Source organism: Podarcis bocagei (assembly GCF_964188305.1).
Source record: "Podarcis bocagei genome assembly, chromosome: 15".
Classification (NCBI taxonomy): Eukaryota; Metazoa; Chordata; class Lepidosauria; order Squamata; family Lacertidae; genus Podarcis; species Podarcis bocagei.
Window position 1 is genome coordinate 37474100 of NC_138141.1, and position 17827 is coordinate 37491926.

The window sequence follows — 17827 nt, forward strand, 5'->3', positions numbered from 1 at the left end:
AAGAAGTAGACTTAAGGTTGGAGAGAACAGTAATAGATAGATTGTCTCATCCAGCCCAGTTTCTCCAGGCCATTTTAGATATTGTGTTGCATGTCTCCTAGCAGCGAGATATGAGCGGCCTTTGTTTTCCTATGTGAGAAATAAAGCAGAAGGCCTCTGAGTTGTTGTTGTTTTATTTTTTAAAAAAAAAAAACACGTACCTGTGGGTGGTTGGCTCTGAGTCCTTGTATTAAAATAGTTTTTTAAAAATCTGCTACTCCAATAAATTGGCAGCACCTTTAACTCAAAGCTGTTGGGGTTTTTTTACACAAGCACATAAACACAAAAATAAAAATGATCTAACCAGGCTGCAATGATGTTCCTGTCTCCTTTGAGACCCATTTAAGATGGACACCTTCCCCACATTTTGTTGAAACATATTGCATTATTTCGCTACGCACCGTTGCTGGTTTTTCTGGTTTTTAAAATGGCTTTCGAGACTGTGTGTGTCTGTGTGTGCATGGTGAGAGAATCCTTGTTGGATGAACCTTTTTATAGATGAAAATGAGCTCAGGGAGTTGTAGAGAGAACAAGGCTGTTGCCCTCCTTATGAAACGAAGAAGCAAATGAAAGATTTATCGTGCAAAATTACAGTTTAGATTTCACAGCAGTGGACCTGTGGGTTGGAGGGTGGGGATATCTGCTACCAGTTGCCGTTTCTTCACCCGAGAAAACCTAGATCACCCACAGGAAGCCAGAGTTTCACTCTGACCAAGCTGATGGGAAGGGAGGGGTTGTTTTTCAACAACAGCCCTGACGGAGGTGGCCTGCAAATGCACAAAGTCTTTTGCAGGTGGCCTAGAAGAGTCACACTAAGGCTATATTTAAAGCCATACATTTAAAGCCACTTTAAACAGCCATGGCTTCCCCACCAAAGAATTGTGGGAATTGTTATAGGTGCTAAGGGTTGCGAGGAGGCCCCTATTCCCACCACAGAGCTATACAATTTCCAGAGATCCCTAAGAAGAGGTTAAAGCACTCTGAGAATTGTAGCTCTGGGAGGATGGCAAAAGACAGCTGAATGCTAGTTTCCGTATTGGTTCAAGAAGCGCAGATCAAGTAGTTTCTTTTAAAAATGCAAGCAAAACTGAATCTTTCTCCAATAAGGCTGAATGCAGGAAGATCCCAGAGAGAGAAGTCACTTCATCATAACTTAAACTAAGGAATTTGCTGCACTACCATTAGATGCAGCAATGGGTACCAACATGGATAGCTTTAAAGGGGGAGTCAGCAAATGTATGGATGATAAGACTATCTATGGCTGCTAGACACAATGGCTATGTAGTAGTTCCACTACCAGAGACAGCATGTCTTCAAGCACCAATTTCTGGGGAGCATGAATGGGGAGCGGGGTTACACATCCAGAATCTTCTCCCAAGTATCTGTTTGTGAGAAAAGGATGCTGGATTGTATCTAGCAGGGCTTTTTATCTGACCCAGATCAAACGGATTCCAATTGTCCTTATGGGGGCTACGTAGACCAAAGAGCCGACTCTAGTGTATGGGCCAGTGGGCTTCATCACTGGTGGCTGGTTCCGATTGGGATTGGTAGGTTGGAAGGCAGGGAGGTCAATAGTAGGTGGCGCCAGAGACAATGGCAAGCAGAGCCAACTCATTGTCCTCACCCTCCTCCTCCCTGCTTGGTTTTACAAAGGCAACACTGAGACTTAAGGAGGAGAGAAATTACCGGCAGGGCCAACCCCCTCCCACCACCGCCAGCTGGTTGGAAGTAAGGAGGTGGGCAGGTAGGGGTAGCTAAGCACCTCCACTGCCTTGTGCATTCCCTGTCCTGTGCAGGCCCAGAAATCAATGCTAAAAGCACCAAATTTCTCACGGTAATGGGTGTGACCAACCACTCCACCCAGACAAAAGCACATTTAGCAAGATAGCCAAGATAAGAGCTGTTCTGCCAACCGCTTCCTTTTCAGTAAACACACAGAGACAGACTTTCCTGTACTTGAACTCAGCACTCGAGAATACTGTGCATTTGCAGCCAACACGCTGATTCATAGGTCTGAGCTACTCTGGCGCAAGTTCCCATGCTGATGGTTGCTTTTTTTCACTCTCCCCTACCCTTAATTTAGTGACTGTTCGTTTTATATATTTCTAGGTCATCTATTAATGTAAAAGCATTCTCAAGGCAGCTTACATGCAAAAGATAAAATACAAGATAAAGGATTGCAGTAGTGAAGTGGTCTTTTTTTCTTTTTTCATTTTTTATCATGACTACTAAACAGCCAGCCTGAAATACGAACCTCTTCAAAGAAAAGGAAAGACGTATCCAGACCCGGCTTGATCATTTTCTTCATTCTCTAACTTTCTCTGTGCTAATCTTTCAGACAATAGTAAAACTCAGACACATCACCTAGGAAACATAGACATCTGCCTTATCCTGAGTCAGACCATTGGTCCATGGAGCTCAGTACTGTCTACACTGACTGGTAGCAGCTCTGCAGAATTTCTGACAGGCTCTTCTCACAGCTCTAGATCAGTGTTTCCCAGCCTTTTTTGGGCAAAGGCACACTTGTTTGATGAAAAAAATCTCGAGGCACACCACCATTACAGCCCCGTGACGTCAGCGTGCGTCACGCTGGGAGGGACGCACGAAAGTGTAAGTTTCAATTTTTTCCCCTCCCCCTTGCCGGGGAACCTCCAAGCTTTGGGGGTGGGGGGGAGGACGCAGCAAAGCGAGGCAGGAAGGAGAGCGCGGCTTGGCTGGGTGAGCTTTGGCAGGGGCAGGGAATGAGAGCCGCGAGGCGGGCGCTGCGGACGGAGGCGCTGCCCGCCGAGCTCGCAAACAGCCAGGCAGGCAGACGGCGAGAGCCCCGCGCTGGGCGGTCTCTCCTCGCCGCCGCCGCCCCGCCTCTCGCCGCCCGACTCGCCCGCCTCCCTCCAGGCAACATCTCACGGCACACCAGGCAACATCTCGCGGCACACTAGTGTGCCGCGGAACAGTGGTTGGGAAACACTGCTCTAGATAGCAACTCCAGAGATTGTACTTTTGCATGCAAAGAAATTGATGACGTGGTTTGTAGCCAACATGCAAGAAAGTAGTGGTGACCTTCTCATGTTCATTGGCAAATGGGTGGGCCGGCTCCAATTGTGGAAGGGGCTTAAGTCACTGTGAGCAAGACCCTTTCTGTCTCTGTCTCTTTCTCTGTGTCCCTATAGTTCTTTCTCCTTTTTCCCCAACACGAAATTTTAGGCACATGGAATCAGGCTCTTTCCTTTTTAATAGCATTACAAGCTGGAGGCATGACAGGTCATGGGTTGTAACCAATGCTAGTCCTACTCATTGAAGCAGATGGGCATGGCCAACTTGACTCCATTAATTTCACTTGGTCTACTCTGAGTAAAACTGAGTAAAACTTCATTGGATACGACCCTAGGCCGAAAGCACAGTGGCTTGAGGTGTATCTGTGATCAAAACTTGCAAGTTTTGCATTTAAAAATGGGGAATGCCCAAGAAATGTAATTCAAGCCCCTGAGCATTTTGTTTCCTTGGGCAATGAAGTGTCTCAGCTCCATGGCAGAGCATGTCCCTTAGGGGGAAAGGTCACATGTTCAATTAGGGACAGGCAAATCTGCCAGTTTGGGGATTTCTCCATTACACATTTTCACAACCGTATGTTCGTTTCATCAAAGCTCCATATCAGTTTGTGAATTATTATTATTATTATTATTTCAAGTCCTCCTGGAAACCCATCAGCATTTGAGTGCAAATCCCTCCTAAAGCAACACATTTCTGTCTGCAGTTTTGCCTAACGTGCACTTTTTTTGCAAAGCAGATTTCCCTAACAGAATGCCTTCTTTGTGTGTTATTTTCATGAACGCCTCCACTGCATCGCCTTGCACACTTTCCCCTGGTGTATGCATTCACTTGGGCTGAGAACTGCAGTGCAAAATTCAGAGAAATGAGAATGTTGAAGGGCAAGCGTGTTTCTGGTGTTGTTCTGGAATGTGAGAATCAGGTAGGTTCGCATTTAAAAGCGAGCAGAATCAAATTCCTCACCCATCCTCAAGTTCATCTCCCAACATCTCCAGGCAGAGCTAGAAAAAGGACTCCCCGCGGAGGGCCTTAAGGTCTACAAATAACAACACTTTGGAGGTCCCGAGCCTCAAGGTAGTTAGACTGGTCTCACCTAGGGCCAGGGCCTTTTCTGTACTGGCCCCGACTTGGTGGAACACTCTGTCACAAGAGACCAGGGCCCTGCGGGATTTGACATCTTTCCACAGGGCCTGCAAGATGGAGCTGTTCCGCCTGGCCTTTGGTTTGGACTCAGTCTGACCCTTATGTTTCCCTCTCCTTATGATTTTGATTTATGGGCTACTACTAAAATGAGGCTGCATTTTAAATTGTATTTTAACTCATATTTTAACCCGTATTTTAATTAACGTTTTTTTCTTCTATTACGTTTTATTGTAATTTTATTGTTGTTAGCCGCCCTGAGCCCGGTTCTGGCTGGGGAGGGCAGGGTATAAAAATTATTATTATTATTATTATTATTATTATTATTATTATTATTATTATTATTACCTAGGTTCCTGGAGTGTCCATGTAAAATCTCCAGGCACAGTCATTATTGTGGAACTGTTTCGTCACCCATGAAATTTGGGGTGGGAGGAGACATAGGAATCAGACCATTGGTCAATCTACTTTAGTACTGTCCACACTGGCTGGCAGCAGCTCTCCAAGGTTTCAGGCTTGAATCCCAGCCCTACCTGGAGGTGCCAAGGATCGAACCTGGGACCTCATGCATGTGAGGCAGACACATTGCTTCTGAGCTATGTGACTTTCAGGCATTGTCCACAATACAACAGTCATATTTTACCCCCAAAGAATATTGCTGGGCGTGACAGGAAGTGGTGGCGATCCTTCTTCTGTTCTTCGGTGATTAAGAAAGAAGGGGGGAAACCCCTCAGTTATCTTTAAAAAGAGAAGCCAAACAAACATCTGAAAAGTCCCCCCACTGCCCAATATTTGGCTGAGGCCTATCACTAGTGCAGACAGCAACGTGAAAGATGAGACAAAGCCCAGTTTTGAAATGAGGAAGCTTCTTATGTTCCTTCTTAAGAAGAACAATGGGGAAGAGGCAGAGGTCAGTGGTAGATCACCAGATTTGCATGTAGCCCATCTCAGGCTCAGTCCCCAGCATCTCCAGGTGACGTGGGGTGGGCAGCAGTGGCCGTGGACCCGAGTGCAAATTCTGAAGGGCACAACTAGACCGCAGCAATCCCAAAGGTGCTGCGAGACTGGGAGTGAGGTTCTCCCTTTTTTGGCCCAGCAATGCATGGCGCAGGTGTCTCCTGGGCAGCCAGGTGGGCTGTGAGTGGAGACAGGATGCAGCCAGCCAGGCCTTCCCCTTCTAGAGTGGAGCCTCCTCTCAATGCCTGCCCCAGGGTGCTTCTAAAGGCCACTTGTAAGAAACTGCAGGGTGGGCAAGTTGCAGTTGCGTGTCAAGACCCCGAAACCACCCCCTCGTTGAAGAATAACATGCACAAGGACACAGATATTAGGTTAATGTTATTGGGCTAATTTTGGCCACAACTTTACTGATTGCAGAATGGGAGCGGTATTGGCTTAGGCATTGAATGAACCCGACTATATCTGACTCCTGCCCGTTGTGCAGTGTCTGGTAAGGGTAAACCACCAGAAGGGGGAGCCCCGTAGATGCAGACCAACTCGAGCTCCCCCGGGTGTTCCCATCGGGGTCGTGTCATGGCCCTAGCCCCGCCCCGGGCTTCGGACAAGATCCACACCCCCAGATTCCTTTAACGGAATACCCTTAAGCTTGGAGGGGCAGGTGATGGCCACACCTCCCACCAGCCAGCGGATTGGCTGGCCGGTTGCTGACGTGGCCAGGATCCCTGGGCAACATGGGACTTTGTCCCATGCCCCCGGAGGAGAGTGGGTGGCCACATGGTCCACCGCAAATCCTCCCCACGGTGAAGTGGAGCGGACTTGTGCTGCCCATAACTAACTACCTAGGCACAGGTAGGCAATGTGATGCCTTCACAATGTGCTTGGACTCCGGTTCCCATCCAACCTAGTCAACATGGCAAGCTGACAGCAATGGTATTAGTTGGAGGTGTGACGTTAACGTATGAGAGTGCTGGAGGTGCAGGTTACCCAATCAGAACCCAGGGGGTGGAGTCAGAGGGACCATAAAACCAGCTCTGGGAGGGGCGAAGGGGAGAGTTTGTTGGGAGTTGGGTGGTTGGTTGGAGTGGGAGTGAATTGGGATAGAGTCTGAGGGTAGGTTGAGTTAGTGTAGCGAAATAAGCTGAGTCAGGAACAATTAGGAGCTGGGAAGACAAGTAAATATCTGAGAGGTGGTTTAGTGAGTGAGAGCAGGTAGCGGAAGTTATAGGTCTGGATAGGCACCCCATGATTGTAATTGACCGATACTGTTTATGAAACCACACGCTTGTTAAACTGCAATAAATAAACAGAAGTTTATGTTCCAATTTAACCCTGACTGGACTCAGTATTGTACCAGGTAGGGCCTGGGTGGTGGCAGCGAGAAATAAGGTGGTGGCACAGGGATCAATAGACAGTGAAACATCTGGGGACCCTGTGTGATCGCCACAGAAGGGCATCGTGTTGGCTTAGGGTCTTCCCATAGGGAGATCTGGTTGGCTGCTGTGAGAACAATATGCCAAACTAGATGGGACACTGGCCTGATCCGGCATTAGGGGGGTCAACAGAATTTGGATGGGTCAAGCCTCGAGAATACTGCAAAATCCAAGGATTCTCCCTCCACCCTTTGTTGAAAGAGGTGGGCAGAGTAGATACCAAAAGCCTCTGCATTGCAAAGGCTCTCTCTCTCTCTCTCTCTCAGTGCTCAAAGATCAGGGGCTCCTTCCTCTTCCTTCCACCTTCCCTCTTCCAGCGCCAAAGATAAACACTCACAAACTTACACAGAAAAACCTCAATATCATACAGATTAGGGTAATGTGTGCACATTTGAGCCATGTGGTGTTAAGTCCTCCTGAATGTGAGGATGCATTTCAGGTGTGGGTGGGTGTGGGTGTGTTATTGTGCTGGATTTCCTGAGTACAACACTAGCGCTTCTACCCTGGAGTCCAACCACCTTCGTCGCACTGCATTCATTACCTGTTGCATTATGGAATGGTGGCTTTTAGATCAGTATACCGGCACATCACACTAAATTTTAAAGGACGGGAAATAACTGTGTGCTTGAACACCAGCACAAATTTCATCCCGGGGAAATTGGCGATGCAAAACTCCCACATTTGTCTGGATCAACAAGGTTGCAAACAGATTTTGTCTGGAAGCAAATAACATGGAAATGAGCGCCATGCTTCCACTAGATTCCACTGGTTTTCTGTGCCATGTGAAAGATAAAGCATTGAAATTGTTGGGCACAGAAACATTAGGAAAATGGCATAAAGTGCTGTCTGAAAGCTTCTCCGTAATGGGGATATTTGTGAACAGAAATGCAGACAGATTCCCCACCCCCACCCACCAGCACCTAAACCTCTGGTACAGACAACACAAACCGAACACTTTGTCAAAACATACTTTGTTGAGGTTGCGCTTAAGAGCCCCTTTCTGAAATTCTAAACAAATCATAGAATTGTAGAGTTGGAAGGGATCCTGAGAATCATCTAGTCCAACCCCTGAAATGCAGGAATATGCAGCTGTCCCATACAGGGATCGAACCTGCAACCTTGGCGTTATCAGCACCATGCTCTAACCCACTGAGCTATCCAGGCTCGAATGGGTCAGAAAGACGCCAGGAAGATCTCCCTCGGCAACCTCAGCTCTGCAAAGTAAATGAAGACAGACCCACCATCCGTAGCCTCCAAAGGAGACGCTCCGCTTCCTCTGAAACATGGTGGCCGCTGCTTCTGGCTCCTGGCACTGTGGCCTGCTCTTATTCCTCAGGAGGGCTGCTCGCTCTCTGGCTCGCTCACACCGAGGTCGAACAACCAGGGAGACACATATTTCAAAGGGTGTTTCTTAAACTGCAGCTACATGTTGTATCCTTCTGCACGTGAAGGAAACCGCTGTGACCACTTCCTGCCCCAAACGCCTCTGCGATTCTCGATTAAGGAGGTGCGGTCCCTCCCCTCTGGAAATAGCGTGCCCAGTTATTTATTTATTTTCTTTTAAGTGCCGTAAAACTTTCTTTTTCTTTCTTTCTTTTTTGTCCTCCCTCTACTACTCATTCCTTTAACACAGTGGTTTTCAAGCAGTGTGGCGTGGCACCCTGGGGTACCCTGAATGATGGTCAGGGGTGCCTCAGGCAACACAGGCCTCCATCCCTTCCTTCCATCCCTCCTCTGATTCCCTCTCACGTCTCTGCCTCCCAAAGGCTTGCACAGCTGTGTATTGCAGCAGCCCTGGCTATAAGATCTACAGGCAAATGGTACCTCTTGGAGACCCCTCTCTTTGGGGTGGGGGGCAGCTCAGAGACCAGGGGTGGTAGCAGCAGCTGCTCAGAGGACTCCCAAGTAGAGAGGGGAGAGGAGAGGAGGCTGAGGGAACACTCAATGAGGGAGGGTGTTCAAAAAAGGGTGAGAGGCTGCCAACTCTGCAGGCAGGGGGTGACAATGGGGTTGTTCCATTTTAAACCCATGACTAATGCCCAATTATTACACCAACACTGTTGTAGTATACACCCACGGGAAGGGGGGGATACACAAATCTGGAGGGGCCCATTATGAATGTGGAAAATGCTCTGGTGTCTGCTGTCCCCTAAAGCTTCAGGCCCCCAGCTTTTGCCAGGGAGTTGGACAGAGGGGGTGGGCTCTGTGCCTCAACATCTGGAGATCCAAGGGTTTTCCATACCTGCCTAAGACAGCCCCACTGACGCCATGAGAACTCACATCCCTCTTTGCGTGGTTCCATTTCCTGGAAGAAAATTAGTCGACTCCATGAAAGTAGACTGACCTGACTTCAAAACCCCATTTAAATGTAAATCTTGACCTTCAGCTTTCTCATGAAAGTCTTTTAAATTACTAGCTGCGAGCTGAACAAGATTTCTTTTCTTCTAAGTGCCAAGTTGGTGCCCCTTCCAAGCATCACACATTCCACTTTTTCCATTCCTGGTGCTCATTTTGGCTGCGTGAAGTGCAGCAATATGCACTCTGGCCTCTTCCTTGAAGGATGCTCTGTAGTGGGGGTGGCAGGCTGCTTCATAAGATAAAGGCATCTTCAAAACTCATTTCCATATGAAGCAAGCATAGACTGAGTTTATCCCCATCGAGGGTCCGCTGCCTTGTGTCTCAGCTATGAAATGTACCCGGCTGACAGAGCGAGATCAGATTGAGTGGGCAAGAGCAATAGAGACTTCAATGGTCAAGAAGGCAGCTTCTGCACATGCTATAGAGGAAAGAGAGATGTGGCTCATTGGCTTGACTTCACCCCTGGAGGCACACTCCATTGTCTCTTGGGACAGACGAATGCCAGGGGAAGTTTGCAAGAGAAGAAAGGAGAACTTCGGAACACTGCAGGTGCTCCAAGCCTGGGAATTAATGTGAAGAGTTATCTTAGTTAAATGGGAATTTAACTGGACCTTTGTCCAGAACCGAGCCATCACCCGACAGCAGATAATGGTCTTCAGTAAATTGCAAAGTACAAACAAACAGATGCCGTCTCCTATGACTTAAAGTGACAGCTATCCATCAAACCCCAAGGATACTGGGTGAAAACTGCTTCCTGGATGTTAAGAGCCCTGGAACATCACGGCAGCCAGACCAAAGCTGCCTCAAAGGCAATGCAGCTTTAATGAAGGGAATAAACACTAATATCTCAAAGGCAAAAGCGGCAGTAGATTTGCTGCTGCCCAGTGTCAGGGCTCCGCAAGGCAGTTTTGTGTCCCCGTCCGTGCCCTCTTAAATCCCCGGCAGAACGGAATGACCTCAGCACAAACCATCTGGGTAACATTTACAGAAAAGATTCTGCCAAGATCGTGGCGGAGGCATCCTCGGTTACAAGAAGCAATGCCCTTTGTGGCTTAGAAGCGTCGCCTTCGAAGGCAAAGGACAGACAGCTGTGCCAAACTTTGGGGAATAAGTGGCATGCAAATCTGTGGTGGCTGCTGCCCATTGGGACTGGTAGGTTGGGAGTGAGGGAGCCCAACAGTAGCTGGCGCCAGAGCCAAGTTAGAATCATAGAATCATAGAGTTGGAAGGGACCCCAGGGTCATCTAGCCCAACCCCCTTGCAATGCAGGAATCTCAGCTAAAGCATCCATGACAGATGGCCATCCAACGTCTGCTTAAAAACCTCCGAGGAAGGAGAGGCCACAACCTTGGAAGGGAGACCATTCCACTGCCAAACAGCTCTTACTGTCAGACGTAGGCACCAACTCCTAGAGGCCGAGGCAGTTCTAGTTTGGCCCCTATCCTCTCTGTTGAGTTCTGCAAGGGGCAACAATAAGCTCTAAGGAGGAGGAGGAGGCTGGCAATCAGGGCCGCCCTCTGGGCTGGATACAAGGAAGAAGACAGACAGTCCCAATGGACCAGCCTCTCTAATACAAGCAGTTGAAATAAATAATAATTGATAAGTTGTAACGAACAGCTGTGCTCAACTCCCCACACACATACACATTTAAAAAATTATTTTCTTGTATCCTGCCTTTCTTCCATTATGAAACCCACAGGGATGTGCATGGGCCTTCTTGGTAGTGGCACCCGCCCTGTGGAATGCCCTCCCACCAGATGTCAAAGAGAAAAACAACTACCAGACCTTTAGAAGACATCTGAAGGCAGCCCTCTTTAGGGAAGCTTTTAATGTTTGACAGACTATTGTATTTTAATATTCTGTTGGAAGCCACCCAGATGGGCGGGGTATAAATAATATATTATTATTATTATTATTATTATTATTATTATTATTATTATTATTATTATTATTATTACAGTGGTGCCTCGCAAGACGAAATTAATCCGTTCCGCGAGTCTCTTCGTCTTGCGGTTTTTTCGTCTTGCGAAGCACGGCTATTAGCAGCTTAGCGACTATTAACGGCTTAGCGGCTTAGCGGCTATTAACAGCTTAGCAGCTTTAAGAAAAAGGAAACAAACTCGCAAGAACTCGCAAGACGTTTCGTCTTGCGAAGCAAGCCCATAGGGAAATTCGTCTTGCGGAACGACTCAAAAAACGGAAAACTCTTTCGTCTAGCGAGTTTTTCGTCTTGCGAGGCATTCGTCTTGCGAGGCACCACTGTATTATTATTAAGTCCATACATGGTCATCCCCCTAGGCATTCACCATTGGGTCCATCTAGCTCAGTATTGCCTTCTCGTACTGGCAGCAGCTCTCCAGAGCTTCAGGCAGGGAGCATCTCCCAGCCCTGCCTGGAGATGCCAGGGATCAAACCCGGGACCTTCTGTTCACAAGAAAGCTGAGCTACAGTTCTGCCTAGGATGCAAGCAAATCACCAGAAGCAAAGCAGCTTTGAGGCATAGGCAGGACCAGTGCACCTTATGGGCAAATCACATCCCGTTAAGCAGGTTACATAAGATGGCTTATGAAAGAAACAGGTCGCCTGTGAGAGCTAATCTTCCGCAGCCTGGCCAGTGCTAATCGAAAGCAGCCACAAGTCACAGAATTGTAGGATTGTAGGGGCGGAAGGAAACCCAGGGGTCATCCAGCCTGACCCCCTGCAATGTCCCCGTCACAGAAGACAGTGCAGAGATTCGGAAAGAGAGGTTTGCGCAATTCTCTTTATTGCTAGTGGAGTCAAAGGGTGGGAAGAAGAGTTTGGATTTGGATTTGATATCCCGCTTTATCACTACCCTAAGGAGTCTCAAAGCGGCTAACATTCTCCTTTCCCTTCCTCCCCCACAACAAACACTCTGTGAGGTGAGACTGAGAGACTTCAGAGAAGTGTGACTAGCCCAAGGTCACCCAGCAGCTGCATGTGGAGGAGCAGAGACGCGAACCCAGTTCACCAGATTACGAGTCTACCACTCTTAACTGCTACACCACAATGGGAACGGCCATGCCTTAGAATTCAGTGGTAGGATAAACAATAGCTCTTTGAGTTGGCAGGGAGGTGTTGTGACTCTGCATGCAGAAGTTAAACTGGGGCCAAAATTGACACACACACACCCCCAAGTTTCCACAACCGTCCTCCTGTGGAAAGAGGGGAGCAATCCTTTGCTGCTTTCTCCAGAGCGGAAGATTCAGAGATTAAAGGATTCTCACCCCCTTTGCCACATGAGGCGAGGTGGGAATTGCCAGCTCCTGCCCTACCCCACCAAAAGACAAGCAGCAGCACAGCACGCCACAATGCCTCTCTCTCAGTCGGTTAGAGCACTGTGCTGATAACGCCAAGGCTACAGGTTCGATCCCCGTACGGGACAAATTCCTGCATCGCAGGGGGTTGGATGAAATGATCTTCAGCATCCCTTCCAACAGTTCTAGGATTCTAGGATTCTCTCAGAGAATTGGCAGAAGTGGTGGAGTGAGTGGAGCGCTGCCACTTGCACTAGGCCAATGCTCTGAGCTCAGGGGTAAGGAACGTCAAAACTAGGGGCTGAATGTGGCTCTTCAGGCCTTTGTCTCTGGCCCTCGGGAGTCTCCCCGGAATAGACTCCCTCTTGACTCTGCTCCATGCCTTCTTCCAGTTCCTTTGCCTGAGGGGAAACACAGTCTTGAATTGCAATTATGTGTGGAAGGAGAGATGCGCAGAAGGAAACGTCTGGCTTTTGCATGGCTAGACTGCAGCCTACAGAACAAGGTTTCATCCACTACTGGTGCTGCCTTTGGGGTGATAAAAATGCTCTGATCCCTGCCTGAGCAGAACAAATCAATAATAATAATAATAATAATAATAATAATAATAATAATAATAATAATAATAATAATAATAACAGACATTCTGCAATTTGGAGAGTGAAGGGGAAATATGTTGAAAATTGCAGGGCGAGCGAATCATTAATGGGAAGAAGTGTTCAATGTTCAATGAAGACCAGATATACCGTAAATTTCGCTCCAAAACACGCACTTTTTTGCTCCGAGAAAGTAAGGGAAAATGCCTGTGCGTGTTAAGGAGCGAATGCACGGATCAGAGCCATGGCTGCCGTCAGTCAGGCAAAGCAGGAGCCACTTACACGCTCTACGAGGCTCTCACTTTGCTTTCTTTAAAGCGACCTGGAGCCAGGAAGGAGGGAGGGAAGGAGAGCCATAGCAGCAAAGCCGGCAGCAGCCGCTTACACGGGAGGGAGAGACGCTTGCAAAGGTCTGCGCTCTCTCTAAACAGAGCAATGAGGCTGCAGAGAGACGGCAGGAAAGATAAAATTTAAGCAACCAGCAGCAAAATAAAACCAACCTCTAGCTCTGAGCCACGCAGTGAAAACCAGGAAGTAAAAAAAAAAGGCTGGGGAGGGCATGAGGGAGAGGGGAAAACTTCGCAAATCCCCCGCGTCTCAGCTGATCGGCTGGGATGGAGCAGCTTGTTTTCAGGCAGGATAGATTTGAGCAATGTCTGGGTCCTAGTGCCCCTACCGCTTTTTTGTGCTGCATTCTATTGCTGCTGGTGGCTGCTTATCATTCAGGCTGCAAGGAGGAGCACTTTTACACAGCTAATGGCAAATCCCCTGCAATCCCAAGTCCTCCTCACTTGCTCAAATCTATTCCGCCTCAAAACAAGGAGCGGAAGGAAAAGGCTGCAAACTGTTAAATGGAAAAAAAACCCAGGCACAGGGCAAATACCTTAAGTATACCTTTAAAGCAACAGTGCTCTTTCCCTCCCTCCTCCCCGCGGAAAAGCTCCTTCTCCCTTGAGTTCTTTTCCTTCCCTCCCCACTTAAAACGTGGTTACAAAGCACGGATCCACATGGATCCTCAGGATTTTTGCATTGGGCTACCCCAAACTCACTGTCAGATCACATGTCTGTGGCCACAGCATGAACCATAAAAATCATACATCCACTGTTTCATTTAGAATATTTTTTCCTCGTTTTCCTCCTCTAAAAACTACATGCGTGTTATGGTCAGATGCGTGTTATAGAGCGAAAAATACGGTAATCTAACCCCGTGTAAGGTTCTTGCAAAGCAAATCAGAATGAGTTCCCCGATAAACAGAGACCATACAACTCTCTAACCTTCCTAACCTATTTTTCCTGTTCTCATTTCAAGGGCAGTTTTTCTGTTGTTGTTGGGTTTTTTTATAAAAAAAAATGTGTTATATGCTGGAAATGAAACCCAAAGGGAACTGCTCTAATTAACCTGTTAAAGAGGATTCGGCCCCTCAAGAGCCAAGGCAATAAGAGAGTCAGCGTTCCCAAGCTGTCATTTGTGAGTCCTCACCCATCTCCACCACCTGGAAGCCACATAAAATTGTTCGCCATGAGCCGGTGCCAAACCTAGGTCGATATGAACTAGATCTCTGTGTTGGGCAAAGTCAGATCTCTCGATGCTGTTTGGGCACAGCTGGTGCGTAAATAACGAAGCTTCACGCCACAGCTGGCAAATCTCCATTTGGCTAATTAATGTGTCACTGGTTGGCAGATGAGATGCGCAGAAATACGCCCCCTGCTGGCTGAGCTCATAGCAGCTGCTTGTCCTGACTTCCCCTTGTTCTAAAGCGGGGGTCGGCAACCTGCGGCTCCAGAGCCGCATGCGGCTCTTTAAAGCCTTTGCTGCGGCTCCGGGGCGGAGGCGCGAGGGGAGGGCGCGAGGGGAGGGCGCGAGGGGAGGAGGCGAGGGGCGGGCGCGAGGGAAGGAGGCGAGGGGCGAGCGCGAGGGGAGGGCGCGAGGGAAGGAGGCGAGGGGCGGGGGCGAGGGGAGGGAGTGCCTGAAGCCACTGTTCAAAACTGGTCACTGTTTTGAAGGGGAGTGAAGAACACACACTCAAAAAAAGGTAACTTGTTAATTTAATGTTTATTATGTTTACTGATTTGTGCTTTGTGACTGTTTGAGGTGGGGGTTTTTTCTTGGGAGGCTGGGCGGCGCGAAGAGAGGGAGGCTTGTGGTAGCGTCGGGGCTTGTCTCTAGCAAAGTAAGTCCTCGCTATTTGGTCACATGCGCAGCATTGTGGCTTTGGAGCTCCAACACTTGCTTTGCCGGCTGCTTTCAAAAGCGTCGGAATCAGCTGTGCTGTTGCTGGGTAACCGGATCGTCCCAGCAGCCATCTTATCTGCCCATGTGGTTTTCTGAGGCGGCCGCCATCTTACTATAGGAAATTCCACGTGGGAGTTAGTTGCCTGAAGCCCCTTTTTAAACTTAAGCAGGGGAAAGTTTGGTGAATAGCTAACACTTTCCTTGGGGAACGTTATGCAACAGCTTATTGCTGGTCTTTGTCGTCCTGCCTTTGTAAGCAGGCTGCATTGAAAGGGGGCATATACACTGGTCACTGTTTTGAAGGGGAGTGAAGAACACACACTCAAAAAAAGGTAACTTGTTAATTTAATGTTTATTTCTATGAGGAGGAGTAATTCTGAGGGGTCAAACAAAGAAATAATAAAAAGTGTCAAAAAAGGTATTTTTATAATGACGAATGCCTCATTATTATATATTATTTACATCAGGCACTGATTATGATTTATGGTACACTGGGGCCCTGATTAATTTTCTATGGCATTTTGGGGCATTGGTTATTGGGCATAGCAAGTTGCGGTCGTGTGGAATTTGTGCTTTGTGACCGTTTGAAGTGGGTTTTTTTTCTTGGGAGGCTGGGCGGCGAGAAGAGAGGGATTATTTTTATAATGACGAGGATGACATTGGGCCCTCATTATTAATTATTATTTACATCAGGCACTGATTATGATTTATGGTTCACTGGGGCCCTGGTTAATTTTCTTTGGCATTTTGTGGCATTGATTATGCAGTCGCGGTCGCGTGGAATTCCACGTGGAGTTAGTTGCCTGAAGCCCCTTTTTAAGCGAAGCCCCTTTTTAAACTTAAGCAGGGGAAAGTTTGGTGAAAGTTTGGTGAATTGCTGCCAAGGAGTGTGGTGGAGTCTCCTTCTTTGGAGGTCTTTTAAGCAGAGGCTTGACAACCATATGTCAGGAGTGCTCTGATGGTGTTTCCTGCTTGGCAGGGGGTTGGACTCGATGGCCCTTGTAGTCTCTTCCACATATGTATGTGAGCAGGTCTTCTCCAACATGAACTATATTAAAAACAAACACCGATCACGCCTCACAGATGACAGCTTGCAAGCCTGTGTGAAAATGAAGGTGACGTCTTACAGCCCTGATGTGCAGACACTGAGCACTGAGGTTCAGGAGCAAAAGTCCCATTAACCTGGTTACCTGGTTGTAAATTAAATATTTTAATTAGCTATTAATTTGTCCTTTTTTCTTGAGATTGACAGCTGACTGCACGATCCTGTATATATAGCATTAAGGCCAGAAACAATATATGCAGTGTTATATTTGTTTTAAATGTTGCAATGTTTTTGCGGCTCCCAGTTGTTGTTGTTTTTTCGGAAACGGGTCCAAGTGGCTCTTTTTGTCTTAAAGGTTGCAGACCCCTGTTCTAAAGCAAGGAGGGCCAACTCCCACCAAGAGACTGCGATCTATTCACAGAGTTAAAAACTGGCAGTGATCTACCCCCCTTCCGGGGGGTTCAGGTCAAAGTTATTGAACTCTTTTTTTTATCCCAGCCAGGCCAGGAACTCCCTGTCAGGCATTCAGGCCCCAAAGACTTAGATTAAGTTATGATAGAGGACTAACATACCCTCCAACATTTCTCTGGTGAAAACAGGGACTTCCCATTCCATAAGAATTATTTTATTATTTATACCCCACACATCTTACTGGGTTGCCCCAGTCACTCTGGGCAGCTTCCAACATATATAAACACATAATAAAAATTAAACATTTTTTTTAAAAAAAAAACCACTTCCCTATACAGGGCTGCCTTCAGACGCCTCAGGGGTTGCATAATTCCATACCCTCCAACATTTCTCAAATGAAAATAGGGACGTCCTAAGGAAAAGCCGGACATTTTGGGATCAAATCAGAAACCAAGGTGGCTTGGTTCAGGGACATCCCTGGAAAATAGGGGTGGTCTGGGCTAGTTAGAAGACCAACAATAACACTGACTGGTGCCAGATTCAGAACACTTCTTCGCAATATTCATCGTAGAATTGAAATTTACCTCAAAAGCCATCTATTATTATTTATTATTATTAATCACAGTCTACATAATTGTCTCAAGTCAATGTCCAGTCAAAACAGCTGTAGATTTTGTTAGAAAAGATAAGAAAAAGGCAGGTCAATTTAACGGAAAACTAGAACAATACGTAATCATAGCAAAGACCTATTTATCCAGCTGGGAAAACCAGTTCGAACAAAAATGTCTTCAGTTTCTTCCAGGAAGTACAAAGCCCTTGTTTATATCTTGAAGGGCGTGCTATTCCACAGACAGGGGCAGCCACACTAAAAGCTCTGCTCTGACTTATTGGGCTTCTGGGATCTGTAACTTGCAGGAGAGAGACTTTGCTACAGACTGCAGGAGAAGGTGGCCTCTCAAGTAACCTGATCCTGAGCTGTATTTGTGCCGGCACCTTGAACCTGGCACCCAGTGCGAATCTCGCAAGCAGGGTGTGCTGCTGACTCTCAAATGTTGGGTTTGTTGAAAAATACATACAACAAAAAAATTAATCAATTTGAGTCAAGCAACTCAAATTGGATCGACTAGACCCATTTTTAAAAAAGAAATGTTGACTAAAGTCGCTCCAAGATTAAGGGCCCTGATCTTAAACTTCATTACTTTCAGAGTCTATCTGTAATACTGTGCTTTACAATCAAGAAAAGACATTAATTGAAAACAAAGGTTTTGTGTGAACTGAAGAGCATTCCAGAGACA

General features: G+C 47.3%; 1 protein-coding gene across 3 annotated transcripts in view; it reads right to left on the minus strand.

Annotated features, from left to right (window-relative positions):
- RAP1GAP2 (RAP1 GTPase activating protein 2) overlaps positions 1-17827 on the minus strand; it is a 201174-nt gene that overhangs the window by 151144 nt on the left and 32203 nt on the right. Inside the window, exon 1 of one of the 3 annotated variants that reach the window (XM_081172974.1) lies at positions 7856-7930. The exons of the other annotated variants lie outside the window; for them this stretch is intronic. Within the exon in view, the coding sequence (XP_081029100.1) occupies positions 7856-7899 (44 nt within the window). The 5' untranslated portion in view covers positions 7900-7930. Of the gene's footprint in view, positions 1-7855; positions 7931-17827 lie in introns of those variants that run through there. 3 annotated transcript variants of the gene reach the window in all.